This window comes from Megalobrama amblycephala, linkage group LG4 (assembly GCF_018812025.1).
Source record: "Megalobrama amblycephala isolate DHTTF-2021 linkage group LG4, ASM1881202v1, whole genome shotgun sequence".
Classification (NCBI taxonomy): Eukaryota; Metazoa; Chordata; class Actinopteri; order Cypriniformes; family Xenocyprididae; genus Megalobrama; species Megalobrama amblycephala.
In genome coordinates this window covers 21,496,488-21,513,636 of record NC_063047.1, presented here as the reverse complement: position 1 = coordinate 21,513,636, position 17,149 = coordinate 21,496,488, and the positions used below count along the sequence as shown (strand labels likewise).

General features: G+C 37.3%; 1 protein-coding gene across 5 annotated transcripts in view; it reads right to left on the bottom strand.

Moving 5' to 3' along the window:
* Positions 1-17,149, bottom strand: part of arid3c (AT rich interactive domain 3C (BRIGHT-like)) — a 170,901-nt gene that overhangs the window by 67,586 nt on the left and 86,166 nt on the right. For 3 of the 5 annotated variants that reach the window (XM_048188243.1, XM_048188242.1, XM_048188244.1), the window contains one exon: positions 5,541-6,179. In XM_048188243.1, the coding sequence (XP_048044200.1) occupies positions 5,541-6,089 (549 nt within the window). In that variant the 5' untranslated portion in view covers positions 6,090-6,179. Of the gene's footprint in view, positions 1-5,540; positions 6,180-7,561; positions 7,961-17,149 lie in introns of those variants that run through there. The other 2 variants (XM_048188240.1, XM_048188241.1) reach the window with 2 other exon arrangements.

Below are 17,149 nucleotides of genomic sequence, written 5' to 3'. Positions count from 1 at the left end.
CTTCTTATAAACACACTGGAAGGGTGGGGTGGAGTGGTTGTTATATTAGTATTTGCTGAGTTTGCTCATTGCCCTATGACTTTTGCAAGCTACAGAAGAAAAGCCATGTTTCCTGCTATTAAAATGTGACATCTACATTAAAAGACAAGTCAAACAAATCAATCTCCCTGTACAGATACAAATACAGATAAGCTGATAATTATTGTGTTATGCAGTGTTTACTATTCATTAACTAGATTGTGGCGACCTGCCACAGTCTAATCTGTCTGTCTCGCCAGAGTTTCATAATGAACTGAAAATATATTCAAACTTCTCTTTATTACATAAAAGGTTTTTAACGTTGTGTTTTGCACCATTGCTTTGGCAAAGTATCTTTCAAACGAACTAAAATCGCACACTAAAAAGCACAATATTAATCCCCTTATCAAATTGTCTGTTTGTGCTGTGTATTTCAAAGCAAAGCGTGCACATTGTTCACGCGATCTGCTTGTGATCCAGTGTTTTGCGCATCTCAGAATGGCTCAAAGTAAATGAATGCAGTGGACTCCATCTCTCTCCATGTGCTGTGAGTTTAGTGTGCATTTCGGAACGCAACAGGCACCAGTTACTTTTTATTTTCACATTATCATAATTTCCCACATTTTTATGGGCCAGTGATTACAGCATTTTACTACATTTGTAATGAGATGCGTTTGTAAACCTTTTTTTACATGAACTGCAGTTTTCCACCAAAATAAAACTCAACTGCAGTTTCCGTCAAAATAAAAGCTCAAAGGTTTATCTCTTGCAAGTGTAGAAATTAGGACAAAAGCATTGTATTTACCTTACAGTAGTGTAAGTAAGGAATAACTGATGAAGGGCCGTTGAATTATTAGAAAATAATACACACCTGAGGTGTTTATGCGGCCATTACACAAATTCCAAAACATAATTTCAGAACTAATAACAGAGGCTTGAGCCATTGATAGCAGGTTATTAACCTGAGAGAGAGAGAGAGAGAGAGAGAAAGCATATGTGAATTAGCCTACCTGAGTCTGTGCGTCTCTCACGGCAGCAGTTTCTCTACTAATAGCTAAACTGTAAGTTGATTTACCTCAAGAACTGCACAGTTATTACCTCAATGGTGAGAAATGTCTTGTAGATTTTAAGCCGCTAAACTATTTTACTGATTAATTTGTCAGAGCAACGTGGACAACGCCTTTCTGTGCGAGTGTGTCCGTACCCTATGTGCGCGTTTGAGTGAGAGAGTGGGAGCGAGTATGCGCTTTCAGGACATAATAAAACGTATTTTGTGACAAAAACGATGACAATAATTTCTCGTTTTTATCCTATTGTTTACTATATTTATTTGTTTGGTCAGTGTCGTTGTGGGTTTTGTTTCTTTTGAGGTTGTAGGCTGTAGGACCTATTGAAATAACTGAAATCATTTGGCGAAGCGATATGGAACTGTCATGCGGTCAAGACCTGCTAGAACTACTTTAGCCATGCGTTTCCCTGAAAATAACTGCACACCTTAGAACGTTCGACAACCAATCAGATTTGAGCATTTAACAGCCCCATAGTATAAAGTAAAATAATATACTTATGAAATATTCATTTATTCTATACAGTGCATTTGTTTTACAATATATGGCTATTACTGTCATTGGAATAATAATAATGAGCTCTCAATTTGATGTGACACTGTTTTTGTTATTACAGTCAGTGAGCAAGATGATATAGCTCTAGCTGTGGGTCTGTGACCAGTTCTGAATTTTCAGTATGGTTAATGTTCAAAGCAGGCTTATCAGCTCTCATCAAATCTGGCAGCTGATGACATGTTCAACAGGGATTTTATAACAGCCCACCAAGTGGACATAGCTAAAGGAGGCTCTTATTTATAAGGCGATCTAAAACTGAAACGACTGGAATTCTATTAAATATTTCCACTGACAGCACATGTCCAAAACGAACCTGCCACAGCTGTCGGAAGGCCTGGGTTAGCTCATACCACAGAAGGCTAACGATAGTGCTGCTGGATAAAAATCACAACCTCTGTGCCATATGGAGAATTAGCTCCATGCATGTGTTTTAACTTGAGACTGCATGCTGGGGCACTTAATGGCTCTCAGGACCCCAAAACATATGAGCAAAGCAGTGCAATCGAACAGAAGGGGATACCGTAGGGGTGGAGCAAGCCTGTAAAGTCAAGGAATGTCTTGTGTTGACACCGGAGTTACTGTGTGTGCGTGTATGTGCATGTGTGTCGATTTCAAAGAAGGGCTCCAAAGATTTTTATGAAGGTATTAATGGGCTTGAATTGAAGTGTGTTACTTGAGAAGACTTTAGGACAGGCCATTTAAATATATCAACAGACTAACCGAAGAGGCTTATGGGTTAGGTCTGTTTTGGCCGCATATAGCCTCTGTCTCTCACTTCCATACGTTTTTTTTTCCTCTTCACAAAAGTGTTCAGAAAAACAAAGAGGTGCATGTTTAAACCCCTGCCCTCTGACAACGCTTGTTTAACCACAAAGACTACTTTACCTTCCTGGCTAGGGGGAACGTTGTCTTCCTTTCAATGATTTCACAATTGCCTCATTTCTCATTTTCTCCAAGAGATGTTTTGCTTAATCGTGAGTGCATTAGGCCACCACTGGCTGCCTCGATACTCGATAGTCTGCTTTTAACTGCAATAATAAAATGCAAATGGATTATTTTGAATTTACCTAGGATTCTAACTATTACTTCTAGAGGATTAAACAGCCGAACTGTCTCTTCTGAGCCGTGGAACAGAGTTCAGAGTTTAGGGAGTGCTAATATCCTCCGAGTCAAAAAACAAAACAAAAAGCAAAACAAACCCACACATACACAATACATAAGACTAATTTAACTAAAGCGGACTGGAGAAGGAAAGAGAAACCACCTTTTCCACAAGCTTATAGTGAAACCAAACACCACTGCCAGGTTTCCTCCACCCCGTTCAGCCCTGCCCAGCCCCCTCTATGGCCCTGTAAAAGCCTTGTTATGGGAAAAAAGCCATTCTGTGAGTTTTTTAATGTTTGCAAAACATGGTAAAGAGAGAGAGGGGGGGGGGGGGATCAAACATACGCCCCGAAACCAAAGTGGAGGTCAGACTGAGTAATCAATATCATGAGTGATATTTGCAGAGGAGGAAAAGTACACGCTGTATTTTAGTAAGCATTTGATATGTGCTTCAAAAAGGTTGAGATACAGAGCCTGCTGACAAAGAATATTGAAAGTGACAGTAAAGATTTTTCTAATATTAGAAAAGATTGAAAGTACAGTACTACATAAAGTAATTATATTTATTGTGCAATGCAAAGAAAACTGCATTTCAATGAGTGTGCACACATCAAACAAACAAACAAAAGCAATAAATATTTAAGTGTACAACAGAATGTGATTCGCTTTGTGGACACACACAAATATATTTCTCTGGCTAGACTGTGATGAAGTATGCAGTTTGTTCCTGTTTCGTAATGGCTTGGCTTCGAGCCGACCCATACGCAGCCTGAGAGGGATATCCCAGCATTATTGGGAGGGAGCCAGGTTGGAATGCCACCAGGTCTAGTTTCCTGCATTCCTGCCAAAACTCTACGCAACTACTTGCTTTTTTTCCCCCCTCACCCCTCACTGTTTCTTTGACAATAAAACGGCCGTATGGCAACCGGTTTAACCTTGTCTCTTCCGATCCTTCCCTGTCTGGCTCTCTTTCCTATCTATTCTGTTTTCCTTTGTTGAATGACTCATTTCTAATATCAGTGCAAATAGAATTGCTACACCCATCCATCTTGCACTTAAATAAAAGAGAAATGAGATGTGCAAACAATGTTACACATATAGCTTTTTATAAGACCTTCTATTTCGTTTTTATAATTGAGAGTTATGTAGATCTTTGGGTTTAGTTTTAATTAAACATTTTTTGTACACAACAATTTGAGCTGACTTTGAAAGTTTTTTCAAAGGTAAGCATGGTCTGTATTTAGCGTTTTAATTACTTTCATAAATACAGACACCAGAAATTTGCTCACAAGTAAGTTTAATGCTTCAGCCTATTTTAACATTCCTCTAAACAGCCTTTCTTATTTCAAGAAGGCATTTATAGCATTTAGACATTTTTTGAAGTGTTGAAAACAGGCAGTACACTGGCTCCAGTCAGTCTGCCAAATGCCTTCGGCATCCTTTCATTGTTTCTGCATTTCACTTGATTTGTCCAAATAGTTCAAGAGCGATTACAAAATGCATGTCCTAGACTTCTGCAAAACATTTATTGTGTTATGTAACACTGTCCTCAGTATTGTTTTTTTTAGAAAAAGGAAAAGAAAAGATTGTGGTTGATATTAATCTTACATGATATGTTTATATATATATATATATATATATATATATATATATATATATATATATAAATGCAAAACTTCTAGAAATTAAAACTAAATCTATTTACATTTCATTATTAAAATAATGAAAACTGCACTTTGAATTTCTTCTGTGTAGAATTTTTAGATATTTTGATGCACAATATATTCAATTTTATCACAGTCAATTAAAAGCAGCTGACTTTATTCAAACCGCATTGTACCCCTAACGTTAAGCCAGTGCTTACACTAATGCAGCCGCTAATGTGCATGTCTCATTTGGCCAGGTCTCAGAATGATCTATCATAAATAAGGAATGACAAGTCCATCCAGGCTCATTCTGTATAGATCTGTGTTTGCTTAAGAGCCTCACTCTCAGTGTATCACTCTAAATTTTCCCCTGAGAATACAGTGGAACTAAACCGCTGCAGCATAACGCTGAAACATTCTCACACATAATCCTGAATTTACAGGTGTACTAGCTGACTGAGAATAACTAAAACATCCAGTTCCCATACAAAAATCAGTTTTATAACAATCAAAACCAATTGAAGCCAAATTAGTATTTTGTACTTGTACACATCAACAGCAAAGACTCTAATAACAACAAATTTGTAACACTTTTAGACCTAAATTATGAAACATTTTAAAGGAAGTATTTAAGCAATTAATCTTTCTAAATTCAATGTAGTCCAAAACGTATGAAGTAAACTTATCACTGCAGACTGTAAGTTTGATTTTACTTAAAAATGTAATGTATCGATTAAACTTTACGAGTGGGAAAATTTTACAGTGCAGACTGTATGTCAATGTGTTAATGATGAAACTGGACACTGAAGTGGCAATTAAACCTGATATAGGTTTACTGAATATATAATGTCAATGCATGATGCAAGTATCTGGACAGTATAGTTTACATTAAGATCAAGCATTACAATTCTAGCACTGCCATAAAAGCCTGTTGTTTCCTCTGGAAAATTCAGTTTTTTGATTATTATGACAGATAGCTGTTTTAGTTATGAAAGATACTAGGACTTCAGCAAGCAGTTTCACTCAGGACTGAACCCAATCTCACTTCATGCTTTTAAACTTTGCACATTAGTAATCACCATACAGTTTACCAGAGGGCAAATTCAATGGTTATAAGAGGGCATATCATGAATCTCACTCATGGACATACCTGTTTGAACTGTTCCTCATAAGTCCATTCGTGGTGCTGCGATTGTGCTTGTGGTGCCAAACCACTCGGTGATTCAGCCTGTCCTGGAGCTGGATAGGGAGGCTGGACTCTGGACAGATGTATCGGGGTACTTTTTGGAGACTGCCCCGCACCGGGATAAACAGCATGGCGCGGTGGGTAATGAGCTAAGTGTCCCTCCAAATCTTCATCCCCTCCACCCTCGTTCATACTGTCATCTTCATCCAAGTCGCGCTCTTCATCGTCCATGCCGCGGTCCAGGTCTAGGTCAGCATCATCATCATCATCATCGATGTCGGAGTCGGCTGTGCGCTCATTTGGGTGGCCGGAGCTCGAGTTCGGGGCTCCCGCTGCGAATGCTCCTCTGACTGCTGCTTGATAGTGGCGGAAAGCCAGGGCTTGCTGTTGAATCTGCGACTCCACCATAGACCTGATGTCTTTCTCTTTTTCGGCTTGGCGGATCTTCTCCTCCAGGGCGAGTCGAGCCGCCTGCTGTCGCTGCAGGTTCTCCATGACCGCCTCCAGCTTCATCCCGCCGCCGCCGCCGCTGCTCGAGTGACTGTGAGCGCTGGAGGAGGTGACCAGCAGAGGAAGAGTGCTCGCCGACGAGAAAGCGGCTTGCTGTAGGCAACAGAAGGCAAATGTTACAACAAATTTTAGCTGGAAGCGTGGTGCGAATTATGGGGGGTTTAGTGGAGTCAGACCCCCTTAATTAAGACTTGAGCCCCTTCAAAAAATGCCAAAATATTTTGTTGGTGGTGGGGGAGGGGGAATAAAGCACATTATTTTTTCATACAAGTAGGCTAGTTGGCGTTTTGTTAAGTATAAAAGTTACAGATTTAAGTTAGTTAGATAAAATATTTTCACCTATCATCAAAAAAGACGGTAACGAGTTTGCCAGAGGAGGTAGGCTAACCATAACAACGCTGTCAATCAGTTTCAGGCTGTACAATAAAACATAAAAACATTATGTATCACTTTATTGTAGTTTTACATATCCGAACTATAGTTACAAAAACTATAAATCTACAAACACTGTTCTTTTTTGTTGTTGTTGTTGTTTTAAGAAAGAAGTATTTGGGGTGTTTAGCTAACTAGTGCTAATCTAGTGGCGCCAAATTACAATTTGGGCGCGCATGACGTTCTCAGACAGATTGCGCACGAAAATTACATTTGGGCAACGTTTTATAGTTTAGAAGACGTTCTTTAAAATGTAGACTATATGTAGAAAATATATGCTTTGTCAAAATCTTTTAAAAAGTAGGCTATGTCAAAACTTTAGCCGAAAGTCCTTTACATACTCGTTGCAAATAAACATCAGTAAAGTTAGCCTAACTTTAAAAAAGCAAAATAGGCTACTGTATGCCTATCTAGACCTTTAAAAAAATAAATACATGACTGATGCACACAAAATCTTCTCATCACTGTCATAACTTTGTTTCCATCCATTTAACTTTTCCCAGTACATTTTTATTTCTACTCGATTTTCTTAAATTAGAAAAACTGAACTTATAAATGCAGGTAACTTCGGCGCCGCTTTAAACTTAATTTAATGCCCCAATGAAACTTTTAAATGTACTGGGCTATTTTTTGGACCAAATCAGTGCAGCACAGTTCATGGGATAAAATAACTTTGCATGTAGGCAAGAATCTTGCATTAGGCAAGAATCGTGGTTTCCTATGGAAATGATTCCACTAACAAGATCAACTACACAAACTACCTGACGGTCAGCATCAGTGAAGCTGTAAATGCATGCAATGTCACATTTCTGATGCGATGTGCAAAAAACGAACTATTCGATGACAGAAATATGACAATGTAGCCTATGCATATTTGCGGTGTTGCTACAGTAGCTATAGGTCGAAGGGCAGCGTAGTGTAACAAAACATGCGGTAATCTATAAACTGCTTATAAGTGCACTTTAGATGTAAATACAATATTTAAATGAATGTAACTCGCTAAACAACTCTATTCTACCCGAGAAGCAAAAGCGCATGCTTACCAGTGCAGATTTAGTTGCTATGCTTGTGTTGTCAACCATGCTTCTCCCGTCAAATGCGACGAATTTGCTCAAAAGTGACCTTTTTTCCCCAAACAAAGTCAGAAGTGGTTGTATTCCCGTCTCAACATTTAGCTCTGTGTCGTGAAAGCAAAGAAATAGCTCTTTACGAAAGCGGTTTCGCGACGCGCTCGCGGTCTCTGAGCGATTTGGCAACAAGTGGCTGTAACTGTAGCGAGAATGACCTCTGAGGACTAGAGATCAGATCAGTCCCTATGCTTCCATCTGCTCTCTACGCGTCAATAGACATGGATATAAGGCAATCAGGGCAGGGTCTGCACTCAGCCAACAGAAATACAGCTGAGCAGCGAACACGACCAGCTTCCTGCGCGCGCTTCTGTTCAAATACTACGCTTTAAACTTTATTTGAAACTAACTGAACGTTTTAAACAATTCATACATTTTAACACGAATGCTCCGACTTTGAGAGCTGAAAGTGTAGAATATGTGAGCTATTCAAAGGTCGAAGAGTATTTTAGCTTTGCGTGCGTGAAACGCAAATGATAAAGAAATAGCTAGGCTATATTATAATCTTACAAGCTGTTCTCCAAAACAAATTCCCGCATACAATTCTCCTCACTATTTGTGTTTCTGAACAAGATGCCTTTGTTATTAACATGAAAATAAGTGGTCACTGAAAATACTAAAACGCCAGATTTGATTTCAAGATGTGCAATTTAGGCACTGAATTAAGTGTAACTGTTTTATCATTAATGTAAAATGCAGCCAATGTTCATTCATCATACAGAATAAGTCAATCCGTTGCACTACAGCAGCATCTAGACAGACTTAAATAGTACTGATAAATATCGAGTGTTAGTCTTCTGTAAATACACCCTTCTGACTGCAGAACATATAATTGCCATTCGCCCTGCAATTATCCAAGATTTATAATTATATGAACCAATGAACAGACTTACAATTGAATTCCATATAATTTCAGAAAAGTACATTAGTCATTACCGCAGTTTTTAGGGTTTTAAACAGTTTTGTGGTAATGAAGTTAAAGGCGCCTTTGCAGCATCCTCTGAATCATGGCTCTGAGATTAGATAGATAGATAGATAGATAGATAGATAGATAGATAGATAGATAGATAGATAGATAGATAGATAGACATTTGATGTCTGAATTAGTCCAGATAGCACTGAACAGCAGGTAATTTCTCCCATGACCTCTCTGCTCTCTGATTATGATGAAATAACCCATTATCTTTTGACCCCAATAACTCCTGCAAGAATCCCGTGTTGCTTTATGCCCTCGAACTGTTGAGCAAAATTGATAATCATTCCATGGTTACAATCCATTCAAGTTAATGCAAGGCTAAGGTCTCGCACTGACACTGATTAGGCTAGAATGATGGTTAATTATGTTTGACACAGTGAACTGTGCTCAGAGAAATGTCTCAGTGACAGGACTGAAATCACACACTTTACACAATCAATAAATTATAATGTGTGCATATCTTAGAAGAAAAGTGAGACTTTTTTATTATAGTACTAATAAAAAGAAGATACATAATTTGGGGCACATGCCAAAGATCTAATGATAAAAAAAAAAAAAAAAGTCTATCAGACTGAGATTACTGTTGTCAAGATTATGTAAACAAAAGCTTTGTTCCAACAATCTGAGATAAAATAATCAGTGGATTAAAATTCACAAAATGAACATAAATGTTGCCTGTTGGTGGTGTAAAAAAGATGTGTTGTTTAACATCGCCACCTGCTGTTCATGATCGGTAAATACATCAAAACAATACTATAATTTAAAAGTTATTACTGAGAGCTACATATTTTCCTAATACTTTAGTAAGAAATGAAGGCCAGAAAATTTAAAACAGGATGAATAGTGTTCCACAATGATAATCCTATTTATTATCATAACATTTTTTCATGATACAGTTTCAGCTATAAAATGACTGCATAAAACTTGCTGTCAGATTATTTTTCTTGGCACTCACATCCTCAGAAACACTTAGCTAATGAAAACATGAAAGCGTTTGTGCTTGCATCAGCTCTTAAATGGCAACTAAGTAAATTCAGTAACACATTGGCTGGCTTAACATAAAAAGCGCAATGGTGTGATTGAGAGAAAAAATAGCAGCAAAATCATGTCTATATTCAGAATTTAAGTCATGAATGTGCCATATGCAAAGTAATAATTTTCATGTATTTTGTCTTCAGCTCAAAATTGGTCAAAAACTGTAACAAGTTACAGATTCTCAAAAGATGTATACTGGTACATCACATTTTTTATCTGAACAAATTCTACCTGAATTTGGTGTGGCTTTAGTGAAAATCGAATTTGTTAAAAATCAAGCTTAAATGTTAAGTACATTTCAAGAGAAGTACATTTTTTCTTTTCTTTTCTTTTCTTTTCTTTTCTTTTCTTTTCTTTTCTTTTCTTTTCTTTTCTTTTCTTAAGAATACAGATCAAATTAGTGTTATAGAACCAAAGAAAAAGGGAAGAATAGAAACATTCCATGCATTGGAAAGTAGCGGGCAGGGGGAAATTAGCATTTACGAAGCTTCTGAGCAAAATGGAGGAAGGGATTTAATGCGTCAGGTTGGTTCTAATGGAAAATAATCAGCAGTGGATAGTAGATTTAGAAACATACAGCAAGCTCTGTACTTAGACAACTAGTTCAGGTATTTAAAAGTAAAAGTGTCAGTAAAAATGTAGGCAGGTTCTTGTAGTTACATTATGACAGCGATAACAGTGGTGATGTGGATTTGGCTTTATAGTTGAAACATATGTTGGAATTTTGCAAAACTCTGAAAAGTTGAAAAGAATTTTGCAATGTTTCAACAGGCATTACAACTTGTATGAAACCAAATCTTTGCAGCTGGAAAAATATAATGATAAATCTGTGTGGTACACTGTAAAAAATAATTGTTTGTTTAACTTAAAGGTGCTAAAGAGGATGTTTTGTTTTATACATTTTTGCAATATTACTTGAAACTGTCTTTACTAACTGATAAAAGACTATTTATTAGGTGCACTGAAAGGAATAATATTAATGTACATCATCTGTGCATGAGGTAGGGCCTTAAAAACATCAGCCAATCGTTTACGCGATCATTGCGTGAACGATTGGCCCTCTGGCTTGTCAATCACTGCCATGACGTTCCTTGTGAGAGACGAGCGCGCTCCAGTAACTTTCCACACTCCACAGGCACTGCATGCAATGTTTTTGTCAGGAGACAGGAGTAACAACTGCAGATTATGAGTTACCTGCGGTGAGTCCGACATAATGAATCCACTAACACGACACAGCGAATGCCGGTGGTAAACAAACACTCGTGTTCCAATACGAGTGTTTACGAGTTTTGGGAGCCGTTCCTTCGAAGGAGGGGGGGTTGTTCTTACGCATTCGCTCATTTCAAAAACTCAGTAACAGTCTTTGGTTTCTCAGTCGACGAAAAGATTCTCTTTAGCGCCTTTAAAGGGGCTATATGTAAGATTTTTAAAATACCCCAATATGTTTGCATATATTTAGGAAACATGCTAAGTTCACCTACTAGTTTCTCAGAAAAACAATGCTACAGCCAGATATTCTACTTTGAAATGTGCATTCCGTGTCGGAATGTCTGTCTTTGTTTTGGTCTGTGCAAAACCGTGCTGCCAGTTTATCCAATATTATTTCGACATCACAGGTTGCCAGTTGGCGGAAAACACAGCGTATTGCAGCCATGGAAACCGGCAAACAAACTGGGTCAGAGAATCACAGATTCTACCTCTGCATCCATCTAAAAATCTCTATGAACGGCAGCATATTAAAACACAGACAAATCAACTCATCAGCTTACAGTGTTTAAGTCTCCTCAGCTTTCATTGTCAATCGTGCTCCCTCTTGTTGCGTATCCTTAAGCTGCGTCTTTGAATGAGGGGGCGGGGCAAACAATATTTTGAATTTGGTCTGCAGTCCCTATTTCGACCACTGGGTGTCATTCCTACATAGAGCCCCTTTAAAAAAGTAAGTTAATCGGTTGCCTTAACATTTTGAGTTCACTGAAATTAAAAATTTGAGTTAATACAATGAAGCCGATTGGTTTACTGAACAGAAACTCAAAATATTATGTTATCTGAACCACATGAATTATATAAGTTGATATGACAGAAGAAAAATACTGTGATAACAAATCATGAAAATTATTTTTTACAGTGTACACTGGCAACCATACCTTTAATACTTACTGAATTCAGTCCACATCATAGTTTATTCAAAGTATTTTGGTTGTTGCTCTGCTGCATTCCATTTAAGTAGGTGAGCTCTGAACTTTCTTGTGTAACTAGGCAACTGCAGCAGTCACATGATTAAGGTTACTAAATTATGCTTTAAAGGTCACTAAGCGATGAACCATAATGGTGCTATAGCATTAATGATGAATTACAAATATGCATGATAATCGTTAAGTCGATTTTTTAGATTTAAGTAAACAAAATTATAAAATTCCAGTAGATTTCACATAAGGAAAAATAATAACTTAAGTTATAGATAACATATAATAGTGCCTGAGCATGCTTTAACAACTAACCCAATGCAGTTGATCCAAACTAGACAGAATATTTGTAACAAATCCACTGGGAGGCGAGTTTAACAAACCCATGTGCAGCTATATTTACCAAGCATAATCCAATACAAAATAAACAAAGACATGAATAAGTTTGAGTTGACTTGACATGACTTGATATAGCACTCACCAAACACTTACACAAACAAAGAGACAAATGGGAACATGAGGACTATGTATACACAAAGGCTGTGTCCGAATTCCAGGAGATGGCGCCCGCAGCTGAATCATCCATCCATCCATCCATCCATCCATCCATCCATCCATCCATCCATTTTCCAAACAGCTGGTCCAATATGGCTACAGTGTAATATCATACAGATATAAATGCATTTTTAATTGATCATTAAATTGTTTAATAAAGGTTTATATATAGTTTCCATGACAAAGTTCAATATAAATCTTTTCATTACTACTGGAGCTGCCAATTTGCTAAGTTATTTGCAAAAAATTATTAAACAGCAATTAAAAACTAGCCCTTCCGGCACACTCGCGATTTCGGACACAGCCAAAGACTAATGACTAACAAGATACACCTGTAAGCAATTAAACAATGAACCAATTAAAGAAAGACACATAAAGCAAAAGAAGCACATGACATGATCACATGAGGGGCAGGGGTATCACATGACAATGAGAAAACTTCAAAATAAAAGACATGAAAATATGACAGTGAACCAACACCCAAAACAAACCTAACAATATTTAGGTAATACATTATTTTACAGTTAGCCTACTTGTTACATGTACTTGCTATAGTAATTACAGTAAATTTTCAAAATTACAACTAACCCTAAACCAAATCTATACCCTAACCCTATAGTGCATATTGTTAATTAATATTGCTCAGTACTTAATTGCATAATTACACTGTAACAAGGACACCTTAAAGGACACCTAAGGATCTATTGACAGAAATGCAATATAATATTCATATCTATGTTTTCAGTGGTGAAAGACCTTACATAATGAACCGTTATGTTTTTATTACCATAGAATGAGCCATTTATATCTACATACACCGCGGGTCCCCCCTCCACGTCAAGTCGTTGTTGGATCGTGGCATCGTGGCGTTGTTGGATCGTGGCAAAAGTTCCTGAGATTTACTACAATGACGGATATAAACTCCGACAGTACTGCTTGGATATTATAACTAAAACTACTGCACTATTTTGAAAAATTATACTTTGGACACGAGCTCATTTGTTTGTGAGATATACGATCACAGACAGTTTTACAACATAAACGCTGCTCAGGTTGCATTATTTCTTGAAGAACGATGATGCAGAGCAGATCATTCAGAAGAAATGTGATGCAAACAATGGATAATATATCAATCATGGATTTAACACTTTCGTGGACAAAAAGTAGTTTTTTGTTTTGCAATGGACATTTTACCCAAGTGCCACGGATTGGATTCATCTCACGATCTCTATTTCATTATAAAGGTATGAAGTTCCGTTTGATTTTCCGTTTTCATTTGCACACCCCACACAAATTAATTACTGGTGTTGGAGCATCTATATCTTATTAAAAATAAATAAATAAATAAAAACACCGTAGATTGACAGTAAACCTTTGAACTTTCTAATGATATAGCTTGTTATCTTGGTTTCAGCAACCAGTCACATGGGCTACTACCACGTCCCGCCTCTTTACCCATTTTCAGGTATCCGGGAGTGACGTGCGGTGACGCGCTGCTAAGATGGCAGCGGCCTCATTTTCGCTTCAAAACTGCTCTTCGGAACTTTATGGGTGACGTCACGGACACCACGTCCATATTTTTTTACAGTCTATGGTGAGGAGTGCGGGGGGGGGGGGGGTGGTTGCACCGTTAGTTGCAGTTCGCAACCTCACTGCTAGATGCCGCTAAAATGTACACATTGCACCTTTAAAAGATTCCTTTAAAAAAGTGTAACCAAAGCCACTGGAAGGCAAGGCAGCAACCTTTAGCCAAAAAAGCATAACGGCTAATGCTAACTAGCGGTACGCATTGGAGGTACGCAGGGAGGAGATTTAAACGGCGACACGATAGGCTGAGAGGTGCTGCACGTGATTAAGTTAGTGTTAAATGCAAAGAGATACAGACCCTCTCATCTCCCTATATAATAATACGATCTCTAGTGTAACCAACATTTGCATTAAACTACCATATAAATGAAAGACTGTTCCTGAAATATTACAGTAGATAAATCTACCTGTTTAGAGATCAAAATTATAAACAACAGCTGTTTAATGACACACATGGAAGTCAATATGTTGACCAAGACCTGCATAAGTTAACAGTTGGAAATGGAACAGCAGATTATCAAATCAATACTGATCAGGGATATTGATCCCTGAAAATTTGTCAAATGGCTCAGTATGAGAATTATTGTAGATCTTATGTTTTCTAATGCATTCCAATTATTCTTTTGCATTGATTGCAATGTGAGTATCGATGACTTACATAAACAAAAAAATCCATCTGATCAGTTCAGACTACATGATTACAATATTGTTGTTCAAATAAGTTTCATCTGCTGTTTTCCTGCATAATACTACATCCAATAATATGTTCCAAAATAATACAACTGTCATACATACCTGTATGTATGTGTGTATGGGTAGGTCTGCAAATGCCTGCCACACACTCATAATTAGACAGTATTGATGTCATTGTGTTGAAAAGTCTGTGGGTTAAAATTAAGGCTAGCTATTGTAATTACATCTCCTGCCCTCTATGTGAGTGCATTTTATTATTCTAATTATGACTACTGTAGCATCTTATTTAAAGCTGTTCTCTGTGTATTTATCAGTGTGTTAACACAGGGAGGTGATGCTTTGAAATGACAGCATTATTGCACTGCTCGTGTGTTGGGAAATGCAGCCAAAGATATATTAAAATAAATTAAATGTTAGTAATGAAACCTGTCCTCAAGGTGCATGTGTGTGTTCAGGTTTGCATGCATCCCTTGTGTAGGCCAAATGAGTTTATTTTACTCAGTTCTAAAATAATAAATATTACAATAAAAATGTGTTTGAAAGACAAAAACCTTCCAAAGCCATAATAATACATTGTTAAATCCAGTGGTCAAATGCTTTATGGTCTTTCAATTTTCTATGTAATAGCCACCTGACTACACACACACACACACACACAAACACACACACACACACACACATATAGTGAAACAGCCAGTAGGTGTCTCAAAAACACATCTGTAGTTTAGCAATAACTGATTATAAAGGCATGAAAAGACCCTTTCACACACTTGCATATAAAATTTCTGCCTTGCTAGCTAAAATGAGCCTGAACATTTCTGAAAGGTACACTATTATTAATTTGGAGACTATAGTTATTCTGATTATGGATTTGTAGTTATGGCTATTTTCTTTAGATTTTTAAGTTAGGTTTTTTTTTTTCCTTAATGTCATAATGCACTTTCTGGGTGTTTGTGCTTGCAAATTAACTGATGGTGAGAGTCAAAGTAAAGGATGTTTATACTGAACTAATATAACGACAGAGCAATTATACTTTCGTACAGTGTCTGTTAACTACTTTACAGATAACCTTACCTATTAAATAAATGAAATACTTTTCAATGTTTTATGTATTATTTATTCAGGTTCTTTTTATGTAAAATTAAATTGCAGTTGAAGACTTTCAGCGTTCGAAATGAGGCCTAAAGGAAATAGGCGAGTGGCAAACATGTTTTTACACCACTGTAAATTGATGACGCAAATGCAGTTTGTCATTGCTAAATGTTCAAAAACATTAACAAATTACAAGGACGTGTGAGAAAAACAGCAACCCGTCCACTCAAAGTTACAGTTACCTCTAGAAAGCGAGGGATGAGGTGGCACTTTATGCATGACATCCCTTGGCTATTGGAAACCATGACTTTGCCGGCCTCAAGCTGGAGACATTAATCTAGCATAATCAGGATTAATGCAGAACACAGCCCTTTTACTCGCACTGACAGATGGCTTCAATTACGTGAGCACTTTAATACATTTAAGAGAGCACGAGTCATAAACTCATCGATTAGATTAGACAAAACCCAAAACAAGCACGGGTCTATTCCAGGAATTACAGAAAAATTAATAAAAAAGAGATATAATTGACTTACACAAGTAGCATGTGCATTTGCAAAAAGATAAAACGTAAACATAATTATCCGAGTTTTAATGGCTATGGAGCATTTTGGAACAATTTTGTAATTCAGTAAGCATAGCAATCCCATGGGAGAACTACACCCTGGACCACAGAATAAAAGACACTCTCAGCATATTGCATCTCAGGACACAGGGAGTCTGATATTTAAGTGGGAGTTCAGTAGGTCCGCCAGGACTGTCGTTGTACTTTGGCCATTAGATAATTACAGGGACGTACTTCACTGCAGTTCTCTGAACGGATCTTTTGGTTGCTGTTATCTTTATATCCATTTTGTTTATTCAGCCGGAATGTGTAATACCTATGGGGGCAATCAAAGGAGCTGGGATTCAGAACAGTCTCATTGACTGAAGCCACAGACTCAGCGCACCATTTAGCAGTGACGTGAATATGAAATATATTTTGTCTGGAGAGTTTGGCTGAGTCAATATTAATCTGCCGCTAAATCTGTCCTGCTATAAGGCCTTCTTATTCTGAAATGTGCTTGCTCTTACTCTGAGTCTTACTATTAAATTGACACTTTTGTTGCATTATTATACAACATTCTAATTATTATACAGAGCAATATTACACATTGTATAATATACATATACATTATACGCTATATAATTAGTATTTCAACCTACAATAGGTTACATCCATTTTCAAAAAACTGCATATCATTTGGTCAAATCTGTGATGTGTTGCTGTAATTCTACCACTAGATGTCACTACGATAGTGCTTAAATAGTTGAAGTTTGCATAGATGGACATGAGGTCCAGACAGAGAACAGTCAGCTATCAAAAACCTGGCATGACATACA